The sequence below is a fragment of the Rhea americana genome, unplaced genomic scaffold, assembly GCF_003343005.1.
Source record: "Rhea americana isolate MKP2758 unplaced genomic scaffold, rheAme1 scaffold_297, whole genome shotgun sequence".
Taxonomy (NCBI): Eukaryota; Metazoa; Chordata; class Aves; order Rheiformes; family Rheidae; genus Rhea; species Rhea americana.
In genome coordinates, this window is record NW_028186420.1 from 449,856 (window position 1) to 472,847 (window position 22,992).

The window sequence follows — 22,992 nt, forward strand, 5'->3', positions numbered from 1 at the left end:
AAAAAAAAAAAAAAAAAAAGGTAAGTCTTAGGAGATCTTCTAGTGACCCCTTCCCCACCTCCCTAAATTTAGCCAGAAAATTGCTAGCCATTTCACCAAGTATGCTGGCCACATATACATTCATACATTCGTCACTGATTTAAAAATATATAATATATATATATATGCGCACACACATACACACACACAAATATATATTAGAAAAGAACAAAAACCCTCTGAAAACTCAATCCATTAATAATAATAATTAAAAAAAAAACCCAAATCCACAGCCGGTGCGTTTATCCTGTGATCATATACAGTAGAAGACAGAAATCCCTTTTGCTCCCGTAACTCCTCGTCGAGTGCTCAGGCTGGGAGAGTGGGGAAACACATCAGGTTTTCACAGTGGATTTGTTAGCGGAGGAGGAACCGCTCCTCCCTCCTCCCACACAGAAGGGCTTTAATTTATAGCAAGTTAAGATTAAAACTAGRAAACATGTTACAAAGTCCATTATATATAGACGTAAAATGTACAAGTGTCAGCAGCCCCTGTGCAAGTCGTCGGGTTTTCGATGTCGGCTGAGCCCGGGTGGGCGGCCGAGGAGCTCGACGGCAGCTCCAGGCACCAGCGTGGCCTCCGAAGGAGCTCGTGGCACAGCGCGAGGTCTTACGGGAGCCCCCGGTGGGAAGGGAGATGGAGCAACCTCCTCTCCGGAGCGGGAGCCGGGGAAGGCGGAGGCAGGGACTGCCGCCGGCGCCAGACGCCCACGCTCCGGACCGGCAGCGGGGCGAGGAGCAGGCTGCTGCGCAGACGCATCCCTCCAGCCTGGGCATCCTGGAGGGCAGCGCCCGGGGGGGTCTCGCTCCCCTCCCCTGTGCTGTGGGTGAGGTGCTGTGGGCAAGCACCGGGAGGGTGTGGGTTGAAGCTTACAGYGAGCTGGGCTCATTTTAAAATGCTGGGTTTTTTTTTTTAAATCCCCCAAGTGACTGGTGCATTGACTCAGGGAAGGGGGTGGGAGGGGGGCACCAGGCCTGGCGCTGTCTGGAAGAGTCAGAAGATATTATGCCAGGCATGAAGCAGACCAGGCTGTGCCCACACAGCCCCAGGGCCTCCCAAAGAGCTCTCCAGGATCCTGGTGGCAGAAGATCGGAGAAAACCGAGACCAAACTTTGTGGGACAAGGCTCTTGGGCTCCCACGCAGGCAGGGCAGAAGAGAAGCGGAAGGGAGTAGGAAGGCTCAGGAAGAATCGCTCCCTCGGCCTTCCGCGGGCACAAAGGGGAATGAACACAGAAATCCCCTGTGCCGTGCAGCAGGCTGCTGCGGAAGGGAGAGGCCCTTGCGCACCCTCAGCCCGGGCCTCGGCTCAGGTACCGTGGGCACAGGCCTCTCCCCACGCCGCTCAAGGCACGTGCCTGGCACTGGMCGGGGAACTCCTGGGCCTTCAGTCTCCGTGGCTTAGTTGGGTACATGTCAGCTTCGAAAGGCTCGTCCTGGGGGATTTTGTTTGGGGCAAACAGAAAAGAAACTGCAAGGCTGTTTGGGCCCRGAGATGCCAGCAGATTGGGGAAACGCAATTTGTGCAAACCACCATTAACACGAGTCCTCATTCGCTCTTCTGCAGGGAAGTCGGGGTGCTGGAGGAGGGGACCGTACGCAGCCAYGAGGCCTGAGAGTTAGGAGTCTTCCCCGAGGATCTCTGTCACGAAGGAGGCCATGTCAGTCTCTTTGGTGTCGTGCAAGGTAAAGAAAGGATGTTCCTGCCAACAAGAACCGAGATAACATCAACTCACGCCCAAGGAAAAATGAGCACAAGAGCAGTCCCTGGGGGATCCCAAAGCTCCCCCAGATGCCATCCTTTAGCTCAAAGGGTRATGCTTTCATGTTTGGCATTTCTAGGATCAGCCCCAGCTGGATGGCCTACCTTGGCAGCTGTACTACCATCACTTGAGGCTGTCAGTCTAAACCCAAYAAGTGCCAGATGACAGAGGGAGGTAACACCTATAAGCCCCAAATCCCCTGACCTTACCACATCCCTCCAGCCTAGGCATGCTATGTCCACCCTGCTACCCACCTCCAAGGCTGAGGAATCACCCTTATCTCCTGTTGTCCCATTTTTAKGACCTCCTGGACTATTCATTTCACTTTTAAAACATGTTGGAAGACTAAAATACCAGAGGAAATGACTGCACTTACCATAAGTTCTAAATAGTTCATTCGCTCAGCAGGGTTTTTCCTTAAGCTGGAAGAGAAAAATGGGGAAAATGGGCTGTGAGGTTGTTTCCTTTTTTGTTTTTTAATTTGTTCTTTTGCYATACACCGTCTATCAYAAAAGAACTCCCCTTCCTCAACCAACACAATCCCTTTCTCCTGGGCAGCATCCATTCCTCCCCCCGCTTGGCCATCAGCTTTGAACCGCAAGACCTTACAAAACAGCCAGGCAGGTAACTGGAAAAGACCARCCTGCGGTATTTTGCCATGAAGAGCACAAGGCAAGCAGCTTGCTGTCTGCCATTCACTACCTTCTCCTTCCCCCCGGAGCAGCACAAACGGGAAGGAGAAGAGACGGTTTCCCACCGCTTGGGAGGGTGGGCAGACTCTCAGGGCTCTTTTGAGACTCAGCTCGGCAGGTTCACCTCTGCCTAGCGGCTCAAAGCGAGCAGCAGAGCTACACCCCAACGGGAGCAGCTCGCCAGCTACTGCGCACAGTCCCCGCAAGCCACAAATCAGCTTTTACCCAGAGGCACCCAGACACTGCCAGGGGTTTGTTCTGGTTTCACTGCCACTTTGCCAGAAACCACCAACATTTCAGCAGCATTAACAACAAAAGGGGAAGAGAAACCTCTTCGCTTTTCAACCAGCTTGAATGAGTCAGGCTGAGAGCAAAACCAGTCTGGGCAGCACTTCCTGCTGTGGCCGAATGTCAGCCTCAGGATGGGGAGAGGGCGAGAAACAGGCTCTGAAATGATGACAAACCCAGTCCTACGCTTTACTCTAACCCCTATGGAGGAGGACTCCTCTCCAGCCAGATTGGGAGAAGCAGCCAGTCCCTGCTGGAGACTCACCACTGTGCCGTGAAGTCCACAAACTCCTTGGAGAAGCGATCAGCAGGCAGCTGGGGTGAAGGCTCCTCCACAACTTGCTTGAGCTGCTGGAAGGGGGTCCCCCAGGACTCGTACGGGAAGCGAAGAATGGCCAGCTCGATCTGAGGAAGAAGACAGGCTGAAGACCAGGCCTCATCCCCACAGCCTGCCCACCTCAGAGTCTAAAGCAAACACGGATTCAAAATGAAAAGCCTCTTTCCTCACAAACAATTTTCGATTTGGGTCAGACCTTTCTTTTTTTTAAAAAATAAATAAGAGGACCCAGAGGCTAAAAATACTTCCTCCTGAGGCCTGCTCAGCAAATTAACACACTTACAGAAAGCAGCCACAGATACCGAAAGTGGGGATTATTTAAAAATATAACAATAGCATGCACACACCATTTCTGCACTAGCTTCCAAAATGCTCTGCTCACCATAAACCGGCCTCTGGGCTTCAGACTAGTATTGCATGACCTAGACAAAAAGTCCGCAAACGCAAGAAAAAACAAATACTACAGCAACAATTAGGAAGATCTTTGCCAAGCCACCTCAGCCAAGGCCTTTGTACAGGGCACCTTTGCTCCGTCACCCATCCAGGCAGAGCACAGCCCATTACACGTCTTAGGCAGCCTCCTCACACCAAGGCCCCACTCCTGCCTCAACACACAGGGCGAGACCTCCAGACCTGCCTAGTAGGGTGGGACGGGACCRAGGAATGAAAAATCTGAAAGGGCACTGGGCAGAGCAGAGGCCCCTGCCTGCATCTGGCTCACATCTGGGGAACTGCTGGGGAACTTATTCCTGCTGCTGGAAAAGTGAATGAAGCCACCTTCCCAGAAAGGCCTGGATTAGCCCTGCGCTTCTCTGGCCCTAAAAAACAGCCGGTTTGAAATCAGTCAAACCCCTTCAGAAATAAAAAACAGGAAGCCAGCCCAGAAGGAAGACATTAGAGGGAATCACACAGGTCCGGTCTCCATTCAGCTGCAGGCTGGCAGACTTTCAGCAAGGTCCCCTCTCCAACTCAGCTTTGAAAAGTTTCATGGATTTCATCATTCACACAGTCTCCCACCCCACAGCTTCCTGCATCTCAGGAGGAAAGCCCAGAGCCTGATTACATTTCCAGCCTGCTTCACAGCTGGCCAACCAACTTAGCTCTCCTCCGCACTGGCATGTGAACACCAACAGGAAGAGGGGTTTGGCTTTGCCATTGTGGACAAGGTTGGCTGGGGAAAAGGGAGTATTTGCCCAGAGATCTGTGTAGCATACACAAACACAGGGATGCAAAGCCCAAAACTAAGGTCACTGCTAAGAGTGCACAGGAAAAATTCCTGAAAATAAGCTACCCGCGCAGACAGAGTCTCTTGGAAAGCAAGAGAACCATTCCCAGATGGTATCTCCTTTAAGTCAACAACTAGGATTTCCTTTGTCCTCTGGTGCCAGAAGATTTCAGTCGTTTTCTGTAAGGCCTGTTTCTTGGAGGAGGTAGATGAATTGTCCTGAGCAGCTGTAATTCTGGAACTGAAAGTATTTCCGCTTCCTGTTGCCTGCTGTAATCTACCTCACAGGCAGCACTGCTGCAAACCATGCACACTACCCTTAGCCGAAGCAMGGGAGACTAGCTCATCCTCATACTCCTAGGACACTTTGTTAATGTGGGAGGATTGTGCATACAGGAAGGGCTTTGACACAGCCACAGCAAACCCTTCTTCTTGGAACCACCTCCACTGAGTGCCTCTCCAGCCAGCGCCTAAGGAAACTGCAAAGCAAAGTCTTAAAGGAGGTGGTTTTGAAAGCCAGACTCTTGGATGTCCCAGTGGGCCTACTGTCATGCAGGTATTGACCCTTGGGAGGGTGCAGGCCAGGCTACCACGGTTAAGAGCTAACAGGAGGCATCCAGAGCTGCATCCTGCACAGTCCACTCTGGGAAACGCAAGCAGAGGGGTGCACGGGGACCGTGCTGGGGTAACAGGCCTTTAGGTGGGCCTCAGGATCCAGCAGGAACAGACAAGAGGAGAGGAGGAAAGAGAGGAGGTAGGTAGATGGGTTATCTCCAGTCAATCTAACCAGCAAATTCAGCAAGACCCATGGCAGCAGTGGCAACACCTGGCTGTGCATACCAGCTTGCAGCTATCTGCTGGGGGTAAGGTATCCCTGGATGCACAGAGCAGCACCACAGCACTGTGTCTTGTGTAATTTGGCTCATGCCCTAAGTAACAAACTCAGAATTTGGCCCACGTGGTGCACAACCACCTGAGGTAAAGCCATCAGATGTCTCTGAGCAGGGCAGGGTTAGAGCCCAGCCAGCAAAGGCCCTGTCCCACCCACAGGAATGCCGAGTGCAGCCCTCCTACATTACCATCGTGATCCCAAGACTCCAGACATCTGACTTCACGTTGTAGCCCTTCTGGTTCAGCTCAGGGTTTATCCTCTCCGGCTGTAACAGCAAAATAAAAGATATTATAGCTCTATCTTGTTTTCTTAGTGCAAACCACACAGAGCAAACCTCTGGTTCCAAAACCCAGGCTGCGTGGATCCTCCTGGCTCACGCTCAGGCACAGACCTCCCTAAGAGGGCAGGGTTGGAGGTTACATCTACAAGCATTGATGAAGGCCATATTTTGCTCCACATAACTCTCATGAATTCTCCTCCAGCTTCCAAGAAAGGCTTGTACAATCCATGTAGCATGATATCCAGGGCTGTAATCTACCCCCAAAGTTGCCATAGATGGCAATGTAAAATTCAAAACACCTTGAGAGGACGAAACAAACTTTAAAATGATCCTGCCATGAAAAGCCTCAGCATCTTCTAGTCAATTGGGAGCAGCCCTTTCAACCACCCCAGATAACTAGCCAGCCCTTTACCCTTCTGCAAATGGAAGGTGATGAAGGCAAAGTCTGCCATAAGATTAACGCAAACAGTAGGGCTTAGTGGGAGTATAATCCTGTCCTTAGAGAACTCTGCTGAGTCAGGATGCCCAGAGCATGCTGCAGTGGTTTCTATCTCAGGACAGAGGTGAATCAGTACCGATTTCTGAGCAACAGCCTCTTCACGTCAAGGCTGAAGGAAGCTGAAGGATTTACGTTAGATCCCRCAAAAACACACTTACAGCCATGTAAGGTTTGCAGCCAGCATCCATGGTTTTTGCCACGGAGTCCACCAAGTAGCCGCTGATTCCAAAGTCACACATTTTCACATGTCCCTCCTTGTTGATAAGCACATTGGAAGGTTTCACATCTAAGAGAGAGAACATGAGAGAGCAGATGAAGCCTTCTGCTGAGGTACCACAGCACTATTAGAGGAGCAGAGCCTGTGAAAAYACTCACTGTTGGCCTGAGAGAGGACTACGAGGGCCTTAAAACAAGGGAAAAGGGACAAACCCCCACTATTCCTTTGTTTCAATAAAGGCTGCTCACCAGAAAACTAGAATCAGGCCCTCAGGGTAGAAGAGGCCTCCTCTCTAACAAAGCAGGTCAAAAGGCCTTTACGTGACTGAAGATGCTGAGGAGTTAATGCCCACCTCCTTAGGAGAGATTTATATGCCCAACACAGCCTTAAATGCTCAACTCCTATTGAAGTTCTTGGGACAGCTCATGTCTCAGTCATCACCATCTGTCCAGAGGTATACAAGAAACCWCACCAGGATGAAGAACTGGACCTGGGCATTAAGATTCCCACTCCTGATTTGCAAGTTCTCTTTCAGACCACACCTTACTAAAACTACCCAGGCAGGAAAGCTAGGGGATTTTGTCCCCCAGAGCCACCGGCAGTTCATCTCTCTACTCAGAGAGAGAGAGAAAGAGATGCCAATAGCAATTCAGACAGAGAGGAATTCARTCATAATGTTCAACCCTTCCCCTGTAAAGGAGGAAAAGAACAGCATTATGCAAGCAGCCACACGTGAAGGGTACATCTCTGGATCAGGCCCTGGGCATTCAGGTCTGTCCACCACAGTCCCAAATTCCATTAGACACCACCGCAGGCATCCCAAAGGCACACACTCCACATATTTCAAGGCTAGAATTCCAGCCACATCATGCTAATCCCATCCAGTACGTACCTCTATGGATCACAGACAGTTTACTATGCAGATGCTCCAGCGCTCGTACAATCTGGTGATAAAAAGAACGAGTCAGTCACACATTGCACCAGCCTTCCACTGCAAACACACCACCCATTTCCAAATGCTGTGTCCTGCAGAAAGACCTCTGAAGGGCTGCAGCCAGCAAACCCCAGTCTGAAAGCAAAATGTAACCTTAGGGCACCAAGTTACACACAAGGTGTGTTATGAATCACCACAACACAMAAAACTACATATGAACCTGAGAGGTACTCACAGACACAGCCATTTTCCCCAAGATGTCTTCAGGGATGGTTTTCTTCTTCTCTAGCACCTTCTTGTAGAATTTATCTAGGGAGGTGTCCATGAGCTCCATGCAGATCCACACATCGCCCTGCAGATAGAGAAAAGCTGTTGATGGGGGAGAGAGGACTCCCCAGCACCGCAGGAGCTGAAGGGAGCGGAGTGGACAGAYGCTGCCCCTTCCACATAGGGCAACCTGAAGTCCTCATTGTGCAGCCGCTACTGGCCTCATGCCAGCACACTGGCACTGCACAGAGATGGACACAGCTGTTTAGGTATCACTGAAACTACTGCAGAAGTCAGGAAAGGCCCTCAGTCCCCCAGGTAGCGTGGGAGCTGAACGCTGCCTGAAGTAGGCAAGCTAATGACTTTAAATCATGGTGGCACCTCAAATAGCCCAGTTTGGCTGAAGAAAGCAGAGGCGGTTKGAGATAAATTTGCACCTCCAGTAAAATCACACACACCCAAGCTGCTGCGTAGCCCGCTAGCTCTCACACTATCTGATTACCTCTCGGAAGAGGGCTCCATAGAAGGTGACAGTGTAGAAACAGTCAACTGTCCTCATGGAGATGTCCAAGTCCATCAATAACCTCTTCTGCTCCTGAGTGTTCACAGTCGCTCGAATCCTCTGGGACAAAAAAAAAGAAGGTGGGAAGAGGAAAAAAATATGTTTTTTGACGTAAATGGAATAACACTATAATCTATAGAGGGAGGCTCCCTCACTCTGACTCAAAGGATCTGCAGTTTTGAGTTCAGGGCAAGCATTTTGCACTTATTTTGCAGATAGCAGCACTCCAGGGAGGTACCCAGATCTCCTCTTTCAGACAGCACCCTAGTGAATTACAAAAACTTTGGCAAACTCTGCAGCAGACGTGGGATCAGGCCAGCAGCCTGAATCGGTACTCTGACATCCAAACTCTGCACTGTCTAAGCGGGTGTGGGCACCAGGCCTGGATTTCAGCGCCTGCTTATCGAAAGCAGCAGTGCCCAATCGTATCAGCACAGAGTCCGCTCACACCCTCGCAGCAGCCAAGCCACACCAGGCTGCGCAGGGACACCGGAGACTGCCAAGACAAGACAAGTCTCCCTTATCTCCATGTCTTCATTTCGCTATGACCGTTCAGCAGAGCCTCTCTGCTTCCTTGGAGCTGCCTGTCACAATTCCCAATCTACTCAGCAACAAGCGGTCCTCACCTTCACAGCCATGATGGTGCCACTCTGAGCATGCCGGACTTTCTCCACCACGCCGTAGGCCCCACGGCCCAGCTCTGAAATAGTCACCAAGTCATCAGCCTCCACCTCGAAGTTCTTTAGGGAGAGAGAGAAAAATCAGACACACACCCGCTCACTGCCAAAGACATCGGCAGAGGTTCAATACTAGCACCTCACCAACACAGAGCACTTACCAATGACAGAAGCTCTCTTCCCCATGTAGGGGAAGCATCACACTTAGAAGAGAAGATGAATRTATTTTTTGCTCTGTATCTGCTGAACCAGAGAACCTCCTGCTCTKCTCACCAGGGCTCATTTAATGACATTTAATTTCCCCTCTGCAGCTGGACTTGAGGAGTTTTATCCTTTACACCAGGGCACATTGACACTGGAAAGGGCACCAAAGGCTGGTGCCTCTTCCCTTGTTTGGGATTACCAACACAAGGGTATTTCTCTGGCTGCTGAAGCAACTTGCAGGATTTTGTCAGCTCCCCTGCCAAGATGGGTGGCAATCGACAGCCTCTACCACTTCCCATCCCAAATCCCCATGCCCAGCTGGGGTTCCCCCACCTTCCCCTCACCGGGCCTTGGGTGATCATTGCTCACAAATAACACCCAGGCATCTAATAACACCTCAGCTTATGCAAAGCCTCTCTTAGATGGGATGGTGCACGCAGCAACACACTGACTCAGTTCCTAATATCAGGGAGCTCAAACAAATTCTTCCTGCTTTCGACACTTTCTCCCACCATCAGAAATCAGCCAACAGGGTAAAACGCGAGCTAGCACTAAGGAAGGAGCTTAGGCAAATGCAATTACATAAGCCTCATTTGAAGCAGAAATAAATTCCCAGTGCTCAGACAACCCAAGCGCCCCATGCAGCAGGGAGTGAGCGAGTTTCTGTGCAGCCCAACAACAAGTTTCCCTAAATGCACGTTAGCCTGTAATTGCYTGTTCCGCTGGGCAGGGCACAAACTCTTTGAGTGAGACATGGACTATTTCTGGACTCTGCATTCATTGCTCTTAATAAGTTACAGGCCTTCTTTTAGCCAGGCAGGACTYCATCCAGCCTCCACTTTTCCTCTGGTCTCAGGGAACAAAAATAATATCAGGATGCCAAATTGATCCAGTAGCCACAAAGGCGGCGAGGGTGGGAAAAGCATGTATTGCACAGCGTCGGAAACAACACCTCTAAGTCACGCCCAGAGCGGAGCGGAAACAGCTTTTCGTGTGAAGAAGCAAAGCTGGGAGATGTGGCTGCCGGGCTGCTGGCCAGCAAGCCCCCCGCACGCTGGCCGCGGGGACGTGCAACGGCCAGGAGCGACCAGCTCCGCCGGACGTTCCAGCCGGTCCCAACTCCATTTATTCAAASCAGATGTGTCTGGCTGGCGGCCGAAGCTGGGATCAAGGGAGGTCTGTGCTTGAGCTCAGCAGTAAGATATGCACTGCCTAGCGCAGGGAGGTGCCAGCTCCTTTCCGGGCAGGACGGTGGATCCGGTAAGGAGAGTGGGGCTAAGGGGAATGCACATAACCCCCCAGGTCGCTGCCCTGGGCAGCTGGCAGAGGCGCAGCGCAGGCTCGCGGCTCCCACGGGGGTCTCTGGGAAGGACCTGCTAGTGCTTTTCAGGACACATGTTCTGCAATTGTTCCAGGTTATTGTGTTTTCTTTTTTCCTGGCATTTACCCTAAGGCTTCCCCAGAAGCTGGCAATTCCCAGCACACTCCAGGAACCCTGCCCAGCAACAGAGGTGATGCACCGACAGGACTGGCACTGTCCCCTCCCTGCATCGCTCACCCCATGGCCTGGGGGGTTGAGCTGATAATGGAGATGGAGGACATTGCCTGCAAGGATTTAAGGGATCCAAGGTGCTCAGTCGCATCTTGCACCATTAACRGTGGGCAACTCAGAGGAACCACTTGGATAAACGCACCACTGGAAAGGCAGCGAGTACGGAGAGCTTCTCCCAAGCCCCAGCGCTCTCCCTCTGCGCACACCACTGCCCAGGCTGCTGCAGAGCACACCTCTGCTCGAGCTACTAATACACCAGACACACAGGCAGTGGGATCGCTTTCTGGACCCAGCCAAAGCTTCCTCTCTCCTCCCCTCCCTTCCCTCCTGTCTCTCCCCTGACCCTAAAACCTTGCTTTGAGGACTAGGGGCCCAGGTCTCATCAACTGAGCCACCTGCCCAGCCTGGAAAGTAAGCAAGCAGCTACATATAGGGCTGATGCAATGCACAGGATGGTATTTTTAGCTCACTTGCAATCAGCCTCCTGCAGCCCCAGGAGAGCCCATAACAAGAGAATGAAATAAAAGAGAGGCAGTGGCTATTTCTAGCAGTGTTTTTCATCAGGTCAGTAGGGATAGCTTTGGAGAGCCAGAAAGCAGCTTTGTACCCAGCTTCTCTTTGGACATCGACAGTAAAACAGCCCTGGAGGTCAGCAGGACAAGAAGGACTCTGTTTGCAGCAGCCGGAGAGCACASCGAGGTCACGCTGATTTACTGTGCGTGGCCTGGATCTTTCCATTCAGATCGAAGTCACGGGCAGGGCTGTTCAGGGAGCTTTGTGCTCTCTCACCATAGACAAAATTGCACACTGCTTGCACACTCTCTCCTAAGCCAGACTTCAACACCACCGGCTTGCTGGTCATCACCTGCAGGGACTGTCTCCAGCCACGAGAGACTGGCTAGCGAGTGCACAGTCTCACGGACGAGCCTGACCTGCAGCTGGGGTACTCTGCGGTCACACGTGCCTGTCTGAGCCTCCATCCCAGACACCAAAGCCTGCACCTCACCCACAATCCCGACTGCCAGGAACCACAGCCTAGACAGCGGCAGCTCAGGAGACCCAAGGTCTCCCTGTACAACCTGTGCACCTTAAAGGTACTGATACAAGGAAGCACAGAYGAAATACAGCATGCAGTGTGCTCCCGAAGAGCAGCGAGCCGGGTCTAACCACGCGGCCTGGGGCGCTGGGATCCCCCAGCATCATGGCTGAGCCTGCCCGTGCTCTGGCACACCATGGACAAGCTGGGCCTTGGGGCTACCAGCTACTCACATGCAGGATGAGGCTTTGCAAACCTGGCCCCTCTGTCCCTGCCTCCACCACTGCTTCTGTTAACCTCGTCCCTGCTGTGTGGCGGACACTGGGAGCCAAGGATTCCCCTACAGGGAACAGAAGGAACAGGATAATCCCCTGGGCAAAGTTGGTCATAGGGTTTTCCACTTCACCTAAAACTCAGGAATCAATTTACGAATTCCTCCCACTCAGCAAGCTTAGCTCTGCCCTTCAAGATCTGTCCCAGCTAGTCACTTTTCTAAATACTAGCACCAAGGCCCAGTGTTCAACAGGGAAAAGGTCTTACTGAGGGACATCTCATGCTTTCAAAGAACCCTCCTTGAGGTGCACAAGGAGGGCACAGTCCTTCTCATGGGTGTTCAAGCATGCTTTGAAATATCAACATCTGATTTTACAAGTTGACATGACAGTATTATTCATGAAACTTGCCATATGAGGGGYAAGCAAGATTGGAAGCAAGCGAAAAGAAACCACACAGACACGTACTTTATCTCCAATGGTAATGAATGTTCTGGAGTCCAAATTCCTTGGGGGACTGCAAGAGAAGAGAGAGAGAGAGAGTCAGCAGAAAGCACAGCTTTGTTAACCTTCTTCTCAGTCAAAACCAGGTTTCACGTTCCTTCAAGCGCTTTCAGCCTCTGCTTTCCACAGTGCCTTGTCATTATGGGTTCAAATCAGCCCCCTCCAAACACTCACAAATGCTTTAATTGTGCAGTAATACCTCAGTCCACACCCACAAAGCATTTGCTGAATGTGGCCAGCAAGAACCCAAAAGAGTCAGTTAGATCAGGCATGGATCAAATCAACAGACTAAGAAACCATCTCCGCTCAGGAGGTGAGCCCAGGGAACCGCGACTGATCAGATGAGATGTTCCTGCGGTAGAGCAGCTCAGCTGTCATGTTTTGACAGGCAGGTGTTGTAACAGTACAGCCACATAGCTGGAAACACACCCCAGAGAACAACAGGTAATTCCTCAAGCGTGAGTCACTTGTGTACACTTGAAGGCCTGTTGTAGTCAGCTTGGCATGCAGAGAAGCCTAGCAATTTAGTGTCACGCTTCGCATGATACCATGCAGGTGAAAGTCTTCCTTTATGGCTTTTTCCTCATTGCTGGCCATTTCCCATTACTTGTAGTATGCTACTTTTAGAGCTGATATTAGCTTTTTGTCTCTGTGCCTTGCTTCTGTGCTCTCCCCATCTCCCACAACTTTGAAAGAGTGGGAATTGCCCAATTTGTTTGTCCTTCTAATTCCCATCAGAGCAATAAGGCAACCTCCAGCTTTAAGGAAGTACTCAGTCTCACAGTGAAAGCCTTGAACTGTGCAAATATTTGCATTACATCTTGGAAAGTTTAGAAAAAAGGAATTGCGGATACTTGGCATCAGCCTTTTCAGAAGTGCTCTGGGCATGCAAGCACCCTGCAAACTCAGGCGTGACCCTTTCTCCRGGGGAAATTCAAACAGTGATAGGAGCAGAGAGAAATTCAGCCGCAGGGGGAAGGAGGCAGCTGTTGCACGCAGGGCTCTGAGTATGCACACTATACTGGATAGTCCTAATGGGGGAGCGGTCCTCCCCTGGGGGATCTGTCCTATCTGTTTTTTTCAGGTGGTGATAACGCCCTTTGGGGATTTCACAGCTCTCCTGGAGCTGAGATGGTTTCTGGAGAGGGTTTGTGGAGCAAACAAGGCTCAGCAATGGGGACACAGCCYGAAGTGTTTTGGTAGATCACATGGAAGAGGAATTTTAGTTGTCTGCTCTTTGTCAAACCAAGTGCTGCTATACTTGATTCTCTCCCACAACACAACAAAGCGTCAGATGCATGAAACAAACAGGGTAGAGAAATTCCAATGCCCTGAGATATAGCCGGGCACTGGCACCTGGCACAAAGTAGTACGGGTCAGGGCCCCACAAGACACTCTGTGTCGTCCTTGCACCAAGGCAGGGAGCTGTGACTGATGCACAGGTCATGGGGAGGATGTCATGCCACAAAGGACATCTTGCCAACCCTCGTCCTCCTACACCTGCCTCAGCCCAGCTGCCACCATCTCTTCTCTTCTCCTGCACTAAAAACCTTCACCTTTCCCGTCCCTGAGAAGGATGGCACATTTGCCCTCTTCACCAAGCTGTTGTCCCTTGGCATCAGCAGAACTGTGGAAGGAAGACAGATGAAAGTCTCCTAGCAAAGCCTTTGCCCTTCMGCTATTTTTGAGTCAAAGAGGCACCTCCCAGAGAGCCATACACTGGGTATGTGTGTGCATGCACGTGTGCAAGTGTGTGTAATTCCTTGTCATCAGCTGCAAGCCGTAACTTAAGGAAAAGAGAACACCTAACTATGCTGATTTTGTAAAGTCTACAGGAGCCTTTCTCCTTCTTCCCCATCAGCCAGTTTTGAATCCAGACGCTCTGGAGAACCACAGGTTGGTTTCAAGCAGTGGAGATACTTACGTTGTGTTGGCAACAGGCTGCTTGATGGTGAAACATGTTATCCTCAATTCCCGTTTCTTCTTGCTCTTTACTAGAAGAGAAGATACACACATGAGCAACAGACATTTTTACTTATTTCTTCCTTCAAGCATCCTCTYGCCCACAGCTACTAGTTGTCAGGCCCAGCAATGCTGCAGCCCAGCTCCATTCAAACTCAACTGAACCGCTCTTCTGCAAACTCCCTCCTCCCATAGCAATGGCCCCATCCTTCTGCCCCGTCTACAGAGCTGCAGGAACTGAGGCAGTTCCAGAGTCCAAATGAGCTTGGATCCAGACTCCTCCTGGCACAGACCTAGCACTGAACTCCAGTTAGGCAGTTACGGCCTGAACCTCTTGCACTGCATAGCTAYATCAAGGCTACATGACTAGGCTGCTGTGTTCACACCCATTGGCCAATTTTAGAGGCACCAGTCAGAAGCAAAAGTGCATCTCAACATCCTTGTTGAGCGCTTGCCCTCAGAAATGCCTGGAAGTGCACTGTTAGGGACCATTTTCTGAGTCCCTTAGCCAAGCACTGCCTTGCAATGCACCTCAACCAACCCAGCACCGCTCTTAACCCCCTGTGGCCATTAACAGTAACTCCTATCTTTGATTTTTAATTGCTGGTGTTTAGATGGGTTAAAATCACCATTTTTGCTGGGCACTAACCTGGTTTGTGCGGCTCCAAGGATCCTTTGGAATCTGAAAGAGATGGAAGAGAGACRCTGGGTCAGTTTTCATGCTCCAGACAAGCCAAGTACAAATCAGATMCCTTACAGGCTCACATACAGTCTGAGAAAAACAGTCCTGACTGCATATTCTGCAGGGAGGAAAAGGCAGGACTCCAAAGGAGCGCAGCCCCAGCAGGCTGAGTCCATCCCAGTTTGTCCAACCACAAGAGGTCCCCATGCCACTAGCGATACACAGGGCTCCCAAAAATGCTCCACTTTTCCTAACTCCTCCTTTCCCCACAAGATCCCAGGCTCCCATCTAGGCCTCCTTGGGAAGAGACAGACATATTTTTCAATGCATTAACAATCCCAAAGCACCCGGCTCCCCAGTGCACGTTCAGGCATCATCAGGGATATACAATCCTGCCACGCACGGCCGATCCAATCTGGCACGCAGCACTTCTGTGCAGAGCCCTGGGGCTCTTTGCACCCTCCAAAACATCTCCCTGCAGGCCTGGGGGACTGAGGCATTGCAGCAACGAGGCGAGGGGCTGGCCAGCCTCGGGTCGCAGCGATCTGCATGGATCAGCTCTGCTCCACTCCGGCGGGAGGACAACTGCTACCAGGCCTCAAGCAAAACCAAGGAGCAACTCATGTCATGAGAGACAGCACTCCACACCCGCACCCAGCAAAGGGAAAACAGTATGAAAACAGATGGTTCTACAGGAGCCGAATGTCAGACTCTAGAGAATCAGCTGAAAAAACAGGACTGGTTTGCAAAGGCCCAGACCATCGAGGGGAGGCACGACCACGTCAGGAGAGACTAGCGAGAGGATGCTCTCTTCCCACTCCTCTCCAGGCACCAACTCCAAACACCAGCAAGACATAACATAACCCATTACAGAAGAGGAAGACGCTTGATGACAAAACCACAAGGAAAAGAGATAACCAGCAAAGGGATCCAACAGGCAGGAAAGATGCAGATTTGACCTGCACCAGGTCCAGAATCAGTTCCCTGCTGTGCCACAGCCCTTGGGCTGCTACCCCAAGTGCACGGGGCAAATAAGCCTCCCTGCAGATCACAAGGGACTGGGACTCTGGAGGTCCCGCATCCACAGCAAGGAAGAGGGGAACAAGAGGTGCATGCTACCAGGTCCTGGTGTACATCTGCACCAGGATCCAAAAAGCTGGTCTTTCTCAGGGGAACACAGATAGTACGAGCAACCACGCTCCAGTGGCAGTCCTCAAAGCTTGCTCTGGGACAGCTTCTGAAACCATGACCATACTTCAGCCAAGCTCCTCAAGTTTCTTGTGGGTTGTGTATTTTCTGCTAGGAGGGAATTGGGAGCCATCCAGCTTAACTGTGTGCAATCTTCCCGAACAGGAGGCCTGGATGGAGGCTGAAATGAGATACAGCTGCTGAGACAGCCAAAGCCTTGCTTTGCTACCCCGATCCCTCCCAACAGGGATAAGGCAGCAGTTGCAGTCTGCAGCTAAAGGCGCTTCTGGCCACCTTGACCTAGAAGACACTTTATAAAGCAAGAGTTGCAAGGTGTGCTCCATGCGCACGACTGGGAGCTGGGGAGTTCCCGGCTCCATGCAGCTTTGGACAGACTCCCTGTGAATTAGAAACGGCTCCAAACTGCCTGGCTTCTGGGGACACCCATGTGGACAAAGTTCAGCGCTTTGAACACTGCTGGGAAAGGGAGGGAAAGAGGAGGTGCCTGGATTTCAGCATGCAGGACAGGAGATGCAGCACATCAGCTCTGCATGGGCCCAGCAGGAGAAGTCCTGCAGCACCAGCAAGAGGCCTCCCCAGGGCTGGCTCAGGCAGACGATATCCGCACAGCACGTCCCCATCAAAATCAGCTCCTGGGCCTGTCCCCAGCCAGCTCCTGAGGCCTCAGCGAAGAGAGAGGCCTGAAACCCACTTTTCCAGTCCTGTCCTCCCCCAAATGCAAACCTCGCTAGGACTGCGAGGGAAAGCTGATCTTTAAGTTACTGCTGAGCCGCTGGAGAGGCCATGCTGGATTCAAACCACTGGCACAGCCACCAGTGAGCTTCAGACCGGCACTGTTATCACCCTATGCTACGAAAAAAAGACTTGCAGCAGGGAAGAAGTTTTGTCCAGGACCCAGAGGTGCCACTGGGTCACGGAGGCTGCACCTTTGCTCCTGCGGTGCTCCTGTCTCCTGCTCTGGAAGCCCAACACAGCTCTTCCTCAGCAGAGTTCGAGGTGATCCTTCGAGTTGATGCTCGGGGGAACAACCTCCAAACCTCTGCTCCTGACAGGCCTCYGCTCCAGGGAATGCCCAGCTTTGGCTAGAGAGTCTCCAGTAGTTGCTCCCCGCTTTGGGACACACTGTTGACATTATTAATCCCTGGCCAGAGGCACTGAAGCACAGGACGGTGCTCTCCATCCCATCTCAGACACCATCCTGTTTCAACACAGGTTTGCAGGCGACCTTGGAGAGCTCTGTTTCTTGGCCACACAGCTGGCAGCTCTCACCCACATGGTTCTCCTRCCCCAAGATCCCAACCACAAGACAAGCAGCATTCCTCCCTGCTGATGGAATTAGGATAGATCCATCAGTGTCCCCACATTATCCATCTCCTTTCTGGCATCAGAGCCAGCCTGTATGCTCTGGTACCAGTGCAGTTCCTGCAAGCTACGCGATGAACTTCCATCTCAATGAACACCATAGCTTTGGCCCAGAGCACCCGAACCCCCATCCGGGCGGTGCCTGAGCTCATGGATCAGCTTCAGCAGCTAGTGAGCTGCTCCACGCCAAACTGCACCAGCTTGGAAGGAAAACATCTCCAGAGACTTGACCATGTCCTGGCAGCCACGGCTTCTAGTTCACGAGCCAGCAATGTTTCCCCTCCCAATCCCTTATCCAAGCAGAGTTAAGAAAAGGGAACTATAAATAGCCCAATTCACTCACTGATGAGACTTTGCAAAATACCTGGTTGAGCAACTATGGTAGCAAACACAAAACAGAGCCAAACGAAAGATGTCATTCGCAGGTTCAGAAATGCTCTTCCCTTCCAGCACCCAGGTACTCTCTCTTTCCTTCCAGCACCCAGGCACTCACCACTGGATGCAGGGGACCTGCCACAGAACGTGGAGACTGGGGCTCCCAAGTCCTAGTGCGCACAGACATGCCAGGGAGCTTGCTCCGAGCACACACATCCCGCGTGATCTAGCGCTCGGATGAACGGCAGCCTTTCCCTGCATGTTCCTCCCCCGTGACCAGCTCCGGGATGCAGCCAGGGCTTTGCACACCCRGCCTCTGGGACAGTGCCCGGCCAAACCGCCCCCAGGCCAAACCCCAGCCTCGGCCACAGCTCAGCCCGGGCGGACACACGGCTGGGCCACGGCGAGAGCCCTCCGCCTCCGTGCGGATGCCGAGCGCAGAGTCCTGTCGGCACCGGGCACGGGCCGCGGTCCTGCTCGGATCAGCCGATACCCCTCGTGGCCCGGACAGGATCTGCAAAACGCCTCCGGTCCTCCGCTTGCAGGGGAGTGCGTGCAACCGCTTCCTCCTCACGGTACTCCGGCAAGGCGCCACGGGGCCAAACCAAGCCCGGGACGCTCGTCTGCCCTCATCTTCCGCCTCGGAAGGAGGCTGCTTCTGGACACGTGGCTGCACGCCAGACCTTTACATGAAGCCCCGAAACACCCCCCCACCCCAATTCCTGGCTGGTATTTTGCTTAATCTGTTTGCTCCCCCTCTGCCCCATTACCATAGTAACCCGGAGCRGTGAGCACAATGCTCCCTCTGTGCAGCCGGCTCCTCCGGCAGCTCCGGCGGCGCGCGGCCGGTCGGCGCGCGGTGACTCATGCAGCGGGAGCAGGGTCCGCATACTCTTCGAGCCAGACATCGCGGCGGCGGCGGCGGCCGCARCCCTTCTTTAGCCCTGGCTGCGAGAGCGAGGGCCGCGGGAGCCGGGCGGCGCGCTGCTCGGCACGGCCCGCGCTCGCCGGCAGCGCTTGCGGGAGTATCCGCGAGCGCGGGTGAGAGGGTCAGCAGCGGATGGGGACATTCCCTGCTGCCTGCCTGTAGCGCACAGACGAGTCACTTCGCTTCTCCGCGCATCAGTGATCCTCCACAAACCAGAGCCACTCCCAGAGCTCGGCCACAGCACACTCACCTACCGCCCCAGCAAGGGCCCTGTGCATCACCGGCCTCCCCGACAGCCCCAAATCACTGCCTACCACTCTCCAAAGTCGTACCGCGCCAGTGGGTTGAGGTCAGCAGCGATCCCCTCCCCTCCCTCCGTCACACCTGGCCCCAAAAAGCTTTTTCTGGCTCCAATCTGAAAAAGCACTGATAAAACCAGAGGTGCTCTGCCCTCCAGCTCCTAGGCTCTGGCTGGACCACCCATGCTGATGGAAAACTCAGCTCAGCCCATGCTTACGGAACAGAAAATCACATGGTTTTCCCCATGAGATGCTGTCCCCATGGAGGTGGCAGCCAAGACAGGAATTTTATTTGCTGGTTACTGCTCTCCCAAAGCTTGCCACGGCCCCAAGCTCCATGAGGTTTCCAGCATCCTGCAGCCTGACCCGAATTTCCTGCCACACTCCCAGTCTCTCAGGAAGCAACTGCAGCAGTTTGCTGCCGTTTGCAGCCAGAGAGGCAGAGGTGGAGCAGGCAGGCGCCTCTTCCTCTTGAACACAACCCGGAAAAAAAGAGACAAGCAGTCCTGCCCTAAAGCTCTGCACACTCCCTGCAGCCCGCTCCAGGCAGGAATATCCATGACACGAGCTCAGGGCACGGCACAGCTTCCCGCTACTGCCCAGCCCAGTTATCGCCCCCTGCAAAGCACCCCGTCACTGCTGGGCTTTATCTTGCAAGCGCAAGAGCTGGCTGCATGGTGCCAGACTTCGKCCCCAGGAGATTAGCGTGTCACTGCCAGCCTCTGCAGCCTCCCAAGGAAAGCCCATGCCCTCTTTCAGGGCAAAGGAAGGTGAAGAAAAGACTTAAAAAGGAGGAGGGGAAGAGGGGGAGGAAAAAAAAGGCAGTGGGATAACATGGACAAGACCTTGCAATTCAAGCCCTTCCATCCCGAGCAGGTCCCAGCGCAGCGGTCCTTTCTAGCCCCATAGGTGGCTGCTCTCAGCTCCTTATCACCTGTAAAGCCTCATTATCGTCTCTCCCACACGGCTGGGATCCCCGTATGGTGGGGCACGAAGAACTGCTAGAACTAGAAAAATGGTTTATGTCACCTGAAAAACTTGGAGACTCTCCAGTTTCCCAGGGCACCAGGCTCCTGCAGGAGAGGTGGCAGCTAGCACAGAGCCAGCGCTTCCAAACCCGCTGCTTCGCGGCATCCACAGATCACCCTCACGTACAGCAAAAAGTGCTGGAACAAGGTGATTCAGGGACACGTCCCAGTTACCCCCCAGAGCCACAAAAGCGGCTGACAGCTGGGTCTGAAACCCAAACACATGCTCTTCCGTGCGATGGCTCAGCCACGCTGGCTCCTTCTGCCGGCCGCAAGGGCAGGCAATGCCACCGTGGGGACAGCGTGCCACCGTGCCTTGCACCAGGGCAGGGAAAAACAAGTTGACTGAAGTTCCTAGTGCGGGTGACTAACCCATGTGATGCTGCAGGCACGTAACTGCATCCTTTATGCTAAGAAAGGAACCATTTCCTCCCAAAGAAAAAATCTTATCAGCTTTTTTTTTTCATGCTATAATCTTCGCCAGCTAAGAGTAGACACTTACACTTCCTGGAACTACTTAATTCAGTGTCTAACACGGCTTCTCCACCATGCCCTCACTCAAATCCTATTAGGTTGCACCTCTCCCCGGGAGGTCTATCATTCCCACTCTGCTGGCGTGGGTGGAGAGAAATGAACAGGACAATCTAAAGAACTGTAAATAAAACTATTTGCCTGAGCTGACCTTTGAAATTAAACCTCTCTGCTGCCTCCTCAGTGCTTGGTTCCAGCCCCAGGTAAAGTCCTGRTGACTGCCACGATATGAATCTGCTCTAGACAGGAGGCTGCTTGCAGAGCTGTACAGCCTTGTTAATGCTGGGGAAAGAGTTTCAGATGCCTCCCCCTTCTCTTTGACTCAAGGAGCAGAGTCAAATGCCATGGACGGGGCAGAGGATTTAAGGAACACAGTGGATCCCATCTCTGCTGCAAAGRAAGAGCCAAAACAGAAAGGCTTACTGGCAAAAAAAAGAAAGGGGGTCCATGCCAAGGTYTGAGGGCTGTAAAACCAAGCCTTGCCTTTTCTGCCAGAGGTAGAGTACAACGAAGCAGAGAGGTGAATTTGGTTGCTTTGGTCATGGGAGTCATCTCCTCACTGACATGCCACACTATTTCCACCGTTCAGRGTGGAAAAAGCTACCCATGCAAGTGGAAAAAAGGCTCTCAACCTGCCGAAAGCCGTCACTCATCAGCCCATTGAGCTGCTCTTGCAGAGAAGGGCTCTTGTGAATAATCATTGCTCCGAGCTTGCAACTTCTGCAAAAAAGCGAGCTCAGAGGAGGAAAAGGCACTTCAGAAAAAGCCCCTTGCAGCCAGTTGCCTGCAGCAGAGCAGCCTGAAAACAACCTGTCAGCCTCTGCTGAATCAGTGCTCCTGACAGCCAACTCCACCGTGGGCACTCGCATTTCGAACACAACAGATTTTTTAGCAGAGAGCAATCACGCAAGAGCTCCTGCAAAACCCTGCAGCTGAGGAATGCAACCAAAAACTGAGCCACGAGCTAACCACGCGCAGAATATTTTCCTTTAGCTATGACAGGCTTCTACAATTAAGATGCCTGGGTTTCAACAACATACAAAATATGCAAGTTTCCAGAACTCTCAAAAATAGATGCCCAGTTGCAAACACAGATCCTCCTTCCCAAGTAAGGCTATCAGATAAAAGAAAGAAAAYCGCATGCATTGATCCGGCAAAGTTACAGGGTCCCTTTTAGCATCAGAATCAGCCATTCACTCTCCCCCACCACGTGTTTTAGGAATTGCAACATATACCTTGCTTCTTGTCCATGGTTTCCCAGAAATGAAGAAACAGCACGCCTCCTCGAGGAGAGGGATTTAGAGGGGGCAGGAGGAGGGAGGGGAAAAAAAAAAATCTGCAGAATCCAGCCACGGAGCTCCTTTCGAATCCCACTGTTTATTTCAGGCGAGGCTGCATGGTCCGAGGCGCTCGCCAGGCTCCCCAGAGCTCTCCTCGCCACCGCGCTGAGCCCCCGCAGTCAGACCCTCAGGGTTTGCAAGCCGGGGCGYGGGGAAGGAAAGCGGGGGGAGCCGCAGAAGGCAGCGCTGCGTTCATCGGCAGCTGCTGAGGTTGGCCGGTCTCAGCTCAGATTACACTTGAAAGCTCAACAGTTGTAAAAACTGCAGCAGTGAAATAGCAGATGACGTAAACAGGAAGCTGGGGGGGAGCCAGCTCTGGGAGCCGTTGAAGCACAGGATTTCTAAAATGCATCCCAGTGGGACGTGTTTTCTTGCGACAAATTAAAATCAYGCACGCTCAGCCTGCAGCTCGAGGGGTGCAGTCCACTTCTGCGTCCTGCATCGCACCCCAGCATCTCCCGCTCCCTCCTCCCCCCGCGCCCGAAGAGAAAAAAATCCTCGCTCCAGGACGATGCTGGAACAACTTGGCCAAAGAGCCGCGTGGACGGGCTCACGGGGCCAGCGCGAGCCGGTCCCACGCGCAGCCGCGATGCCGAGAGGCGCCAGCAGCGCGGAGGGACGCAGCGTGCAAGTGCCCCCAGGGAAATCGCCCCCGCACGGCATGCACGGCCTCTCGCCACGGGAAGAGGTCCCGCGGGAGCGCCAGCGGCTGTTGCTAAAGAAGAGCGTGCACCCACGGCAATAACTGCACCGGGGAGGCAGGAGGGCGACGCCGACAGCTCGGCTGGGGTCAGGGCGCGCAGCGCTCGCTGGAGAATGCCCAGGGAAGATCACGATCGCTGTTTGGTCACCAAGGGAGTGACGGGAAGAAAGAGGTCATATTTCTTTGTGCTGCAGGTGACATGCAAATTGCTTTGCCACTAACAACTATTACCACAACAAATAGTAGAAATATTGTTCCATTACAATACCAGGACAGCGCTTAGCAGCTATTCCAGGGTGACAACCGAGACAGCATCTCAGGTGGCAAAATATAA

The 22,992-nt window shown here is 52.7% G+C and overlaps 1 protein-coding gene across 1 annotated transcript; it reads right to left on the reverse strand.

The window, feature by feature from the left end:
• Positions 1-131: 131 nt before the first annotated feature.
• MAP2K3 (mitogen-activated protein kinase kinase 3) lies at positions 132-22,187 on the reverse strand. Its single transcript, XM_085309373.1, has 13 exons — positions 21,851-22,187; positions 14,851-14,883; positions 14,164-14,233; positions 12,204-12,252; positions 8,621-8,734; positions 7,935-8,054; positions 7,401-7,517; positions 7,124-7,175; positions 6,173-6,300; positions 5,423-5,500; positions 3,047-3,186; positions 2,178-2,223; positions 132-1,741 (listed from the first exon to the last, which is right to left on the reverse strand). Exons 1-13 carry the CDS (start codon positions 21,864-21,866, stop codon positions 1,658-1,660), a joined length of 1,047 nt encoding a protein of 348 aa, XP_085165499.1. The 5' UTR covers positions 21,867-22,187; the 3' UTR covers positions 132-1,657.
• Between the last annotated feature and the right edge of the window lie 805 nt (positions 22,188-22,992).

Excerpts from the sequence above, each read along its gene's own strand:
- MAP2K3 (XM_085309373.1), bottom strand. Across the intron at positions 14,234-14,850 it reads CTTGGAGCCGCACAAACCAG|TAAAGAGCAAGAAGAAACGG; the intron begins GTTAGTGCCCAG and ends CTTCTCTTCTAG. Across the intron at positions 1,742-2,177 it reads TGAACTATTTAGAACTTATG|GAACATCCTTTCTTTACCTT; the intron begins GTAAGTGCAGTC and ends TCTTGTTGGCAG.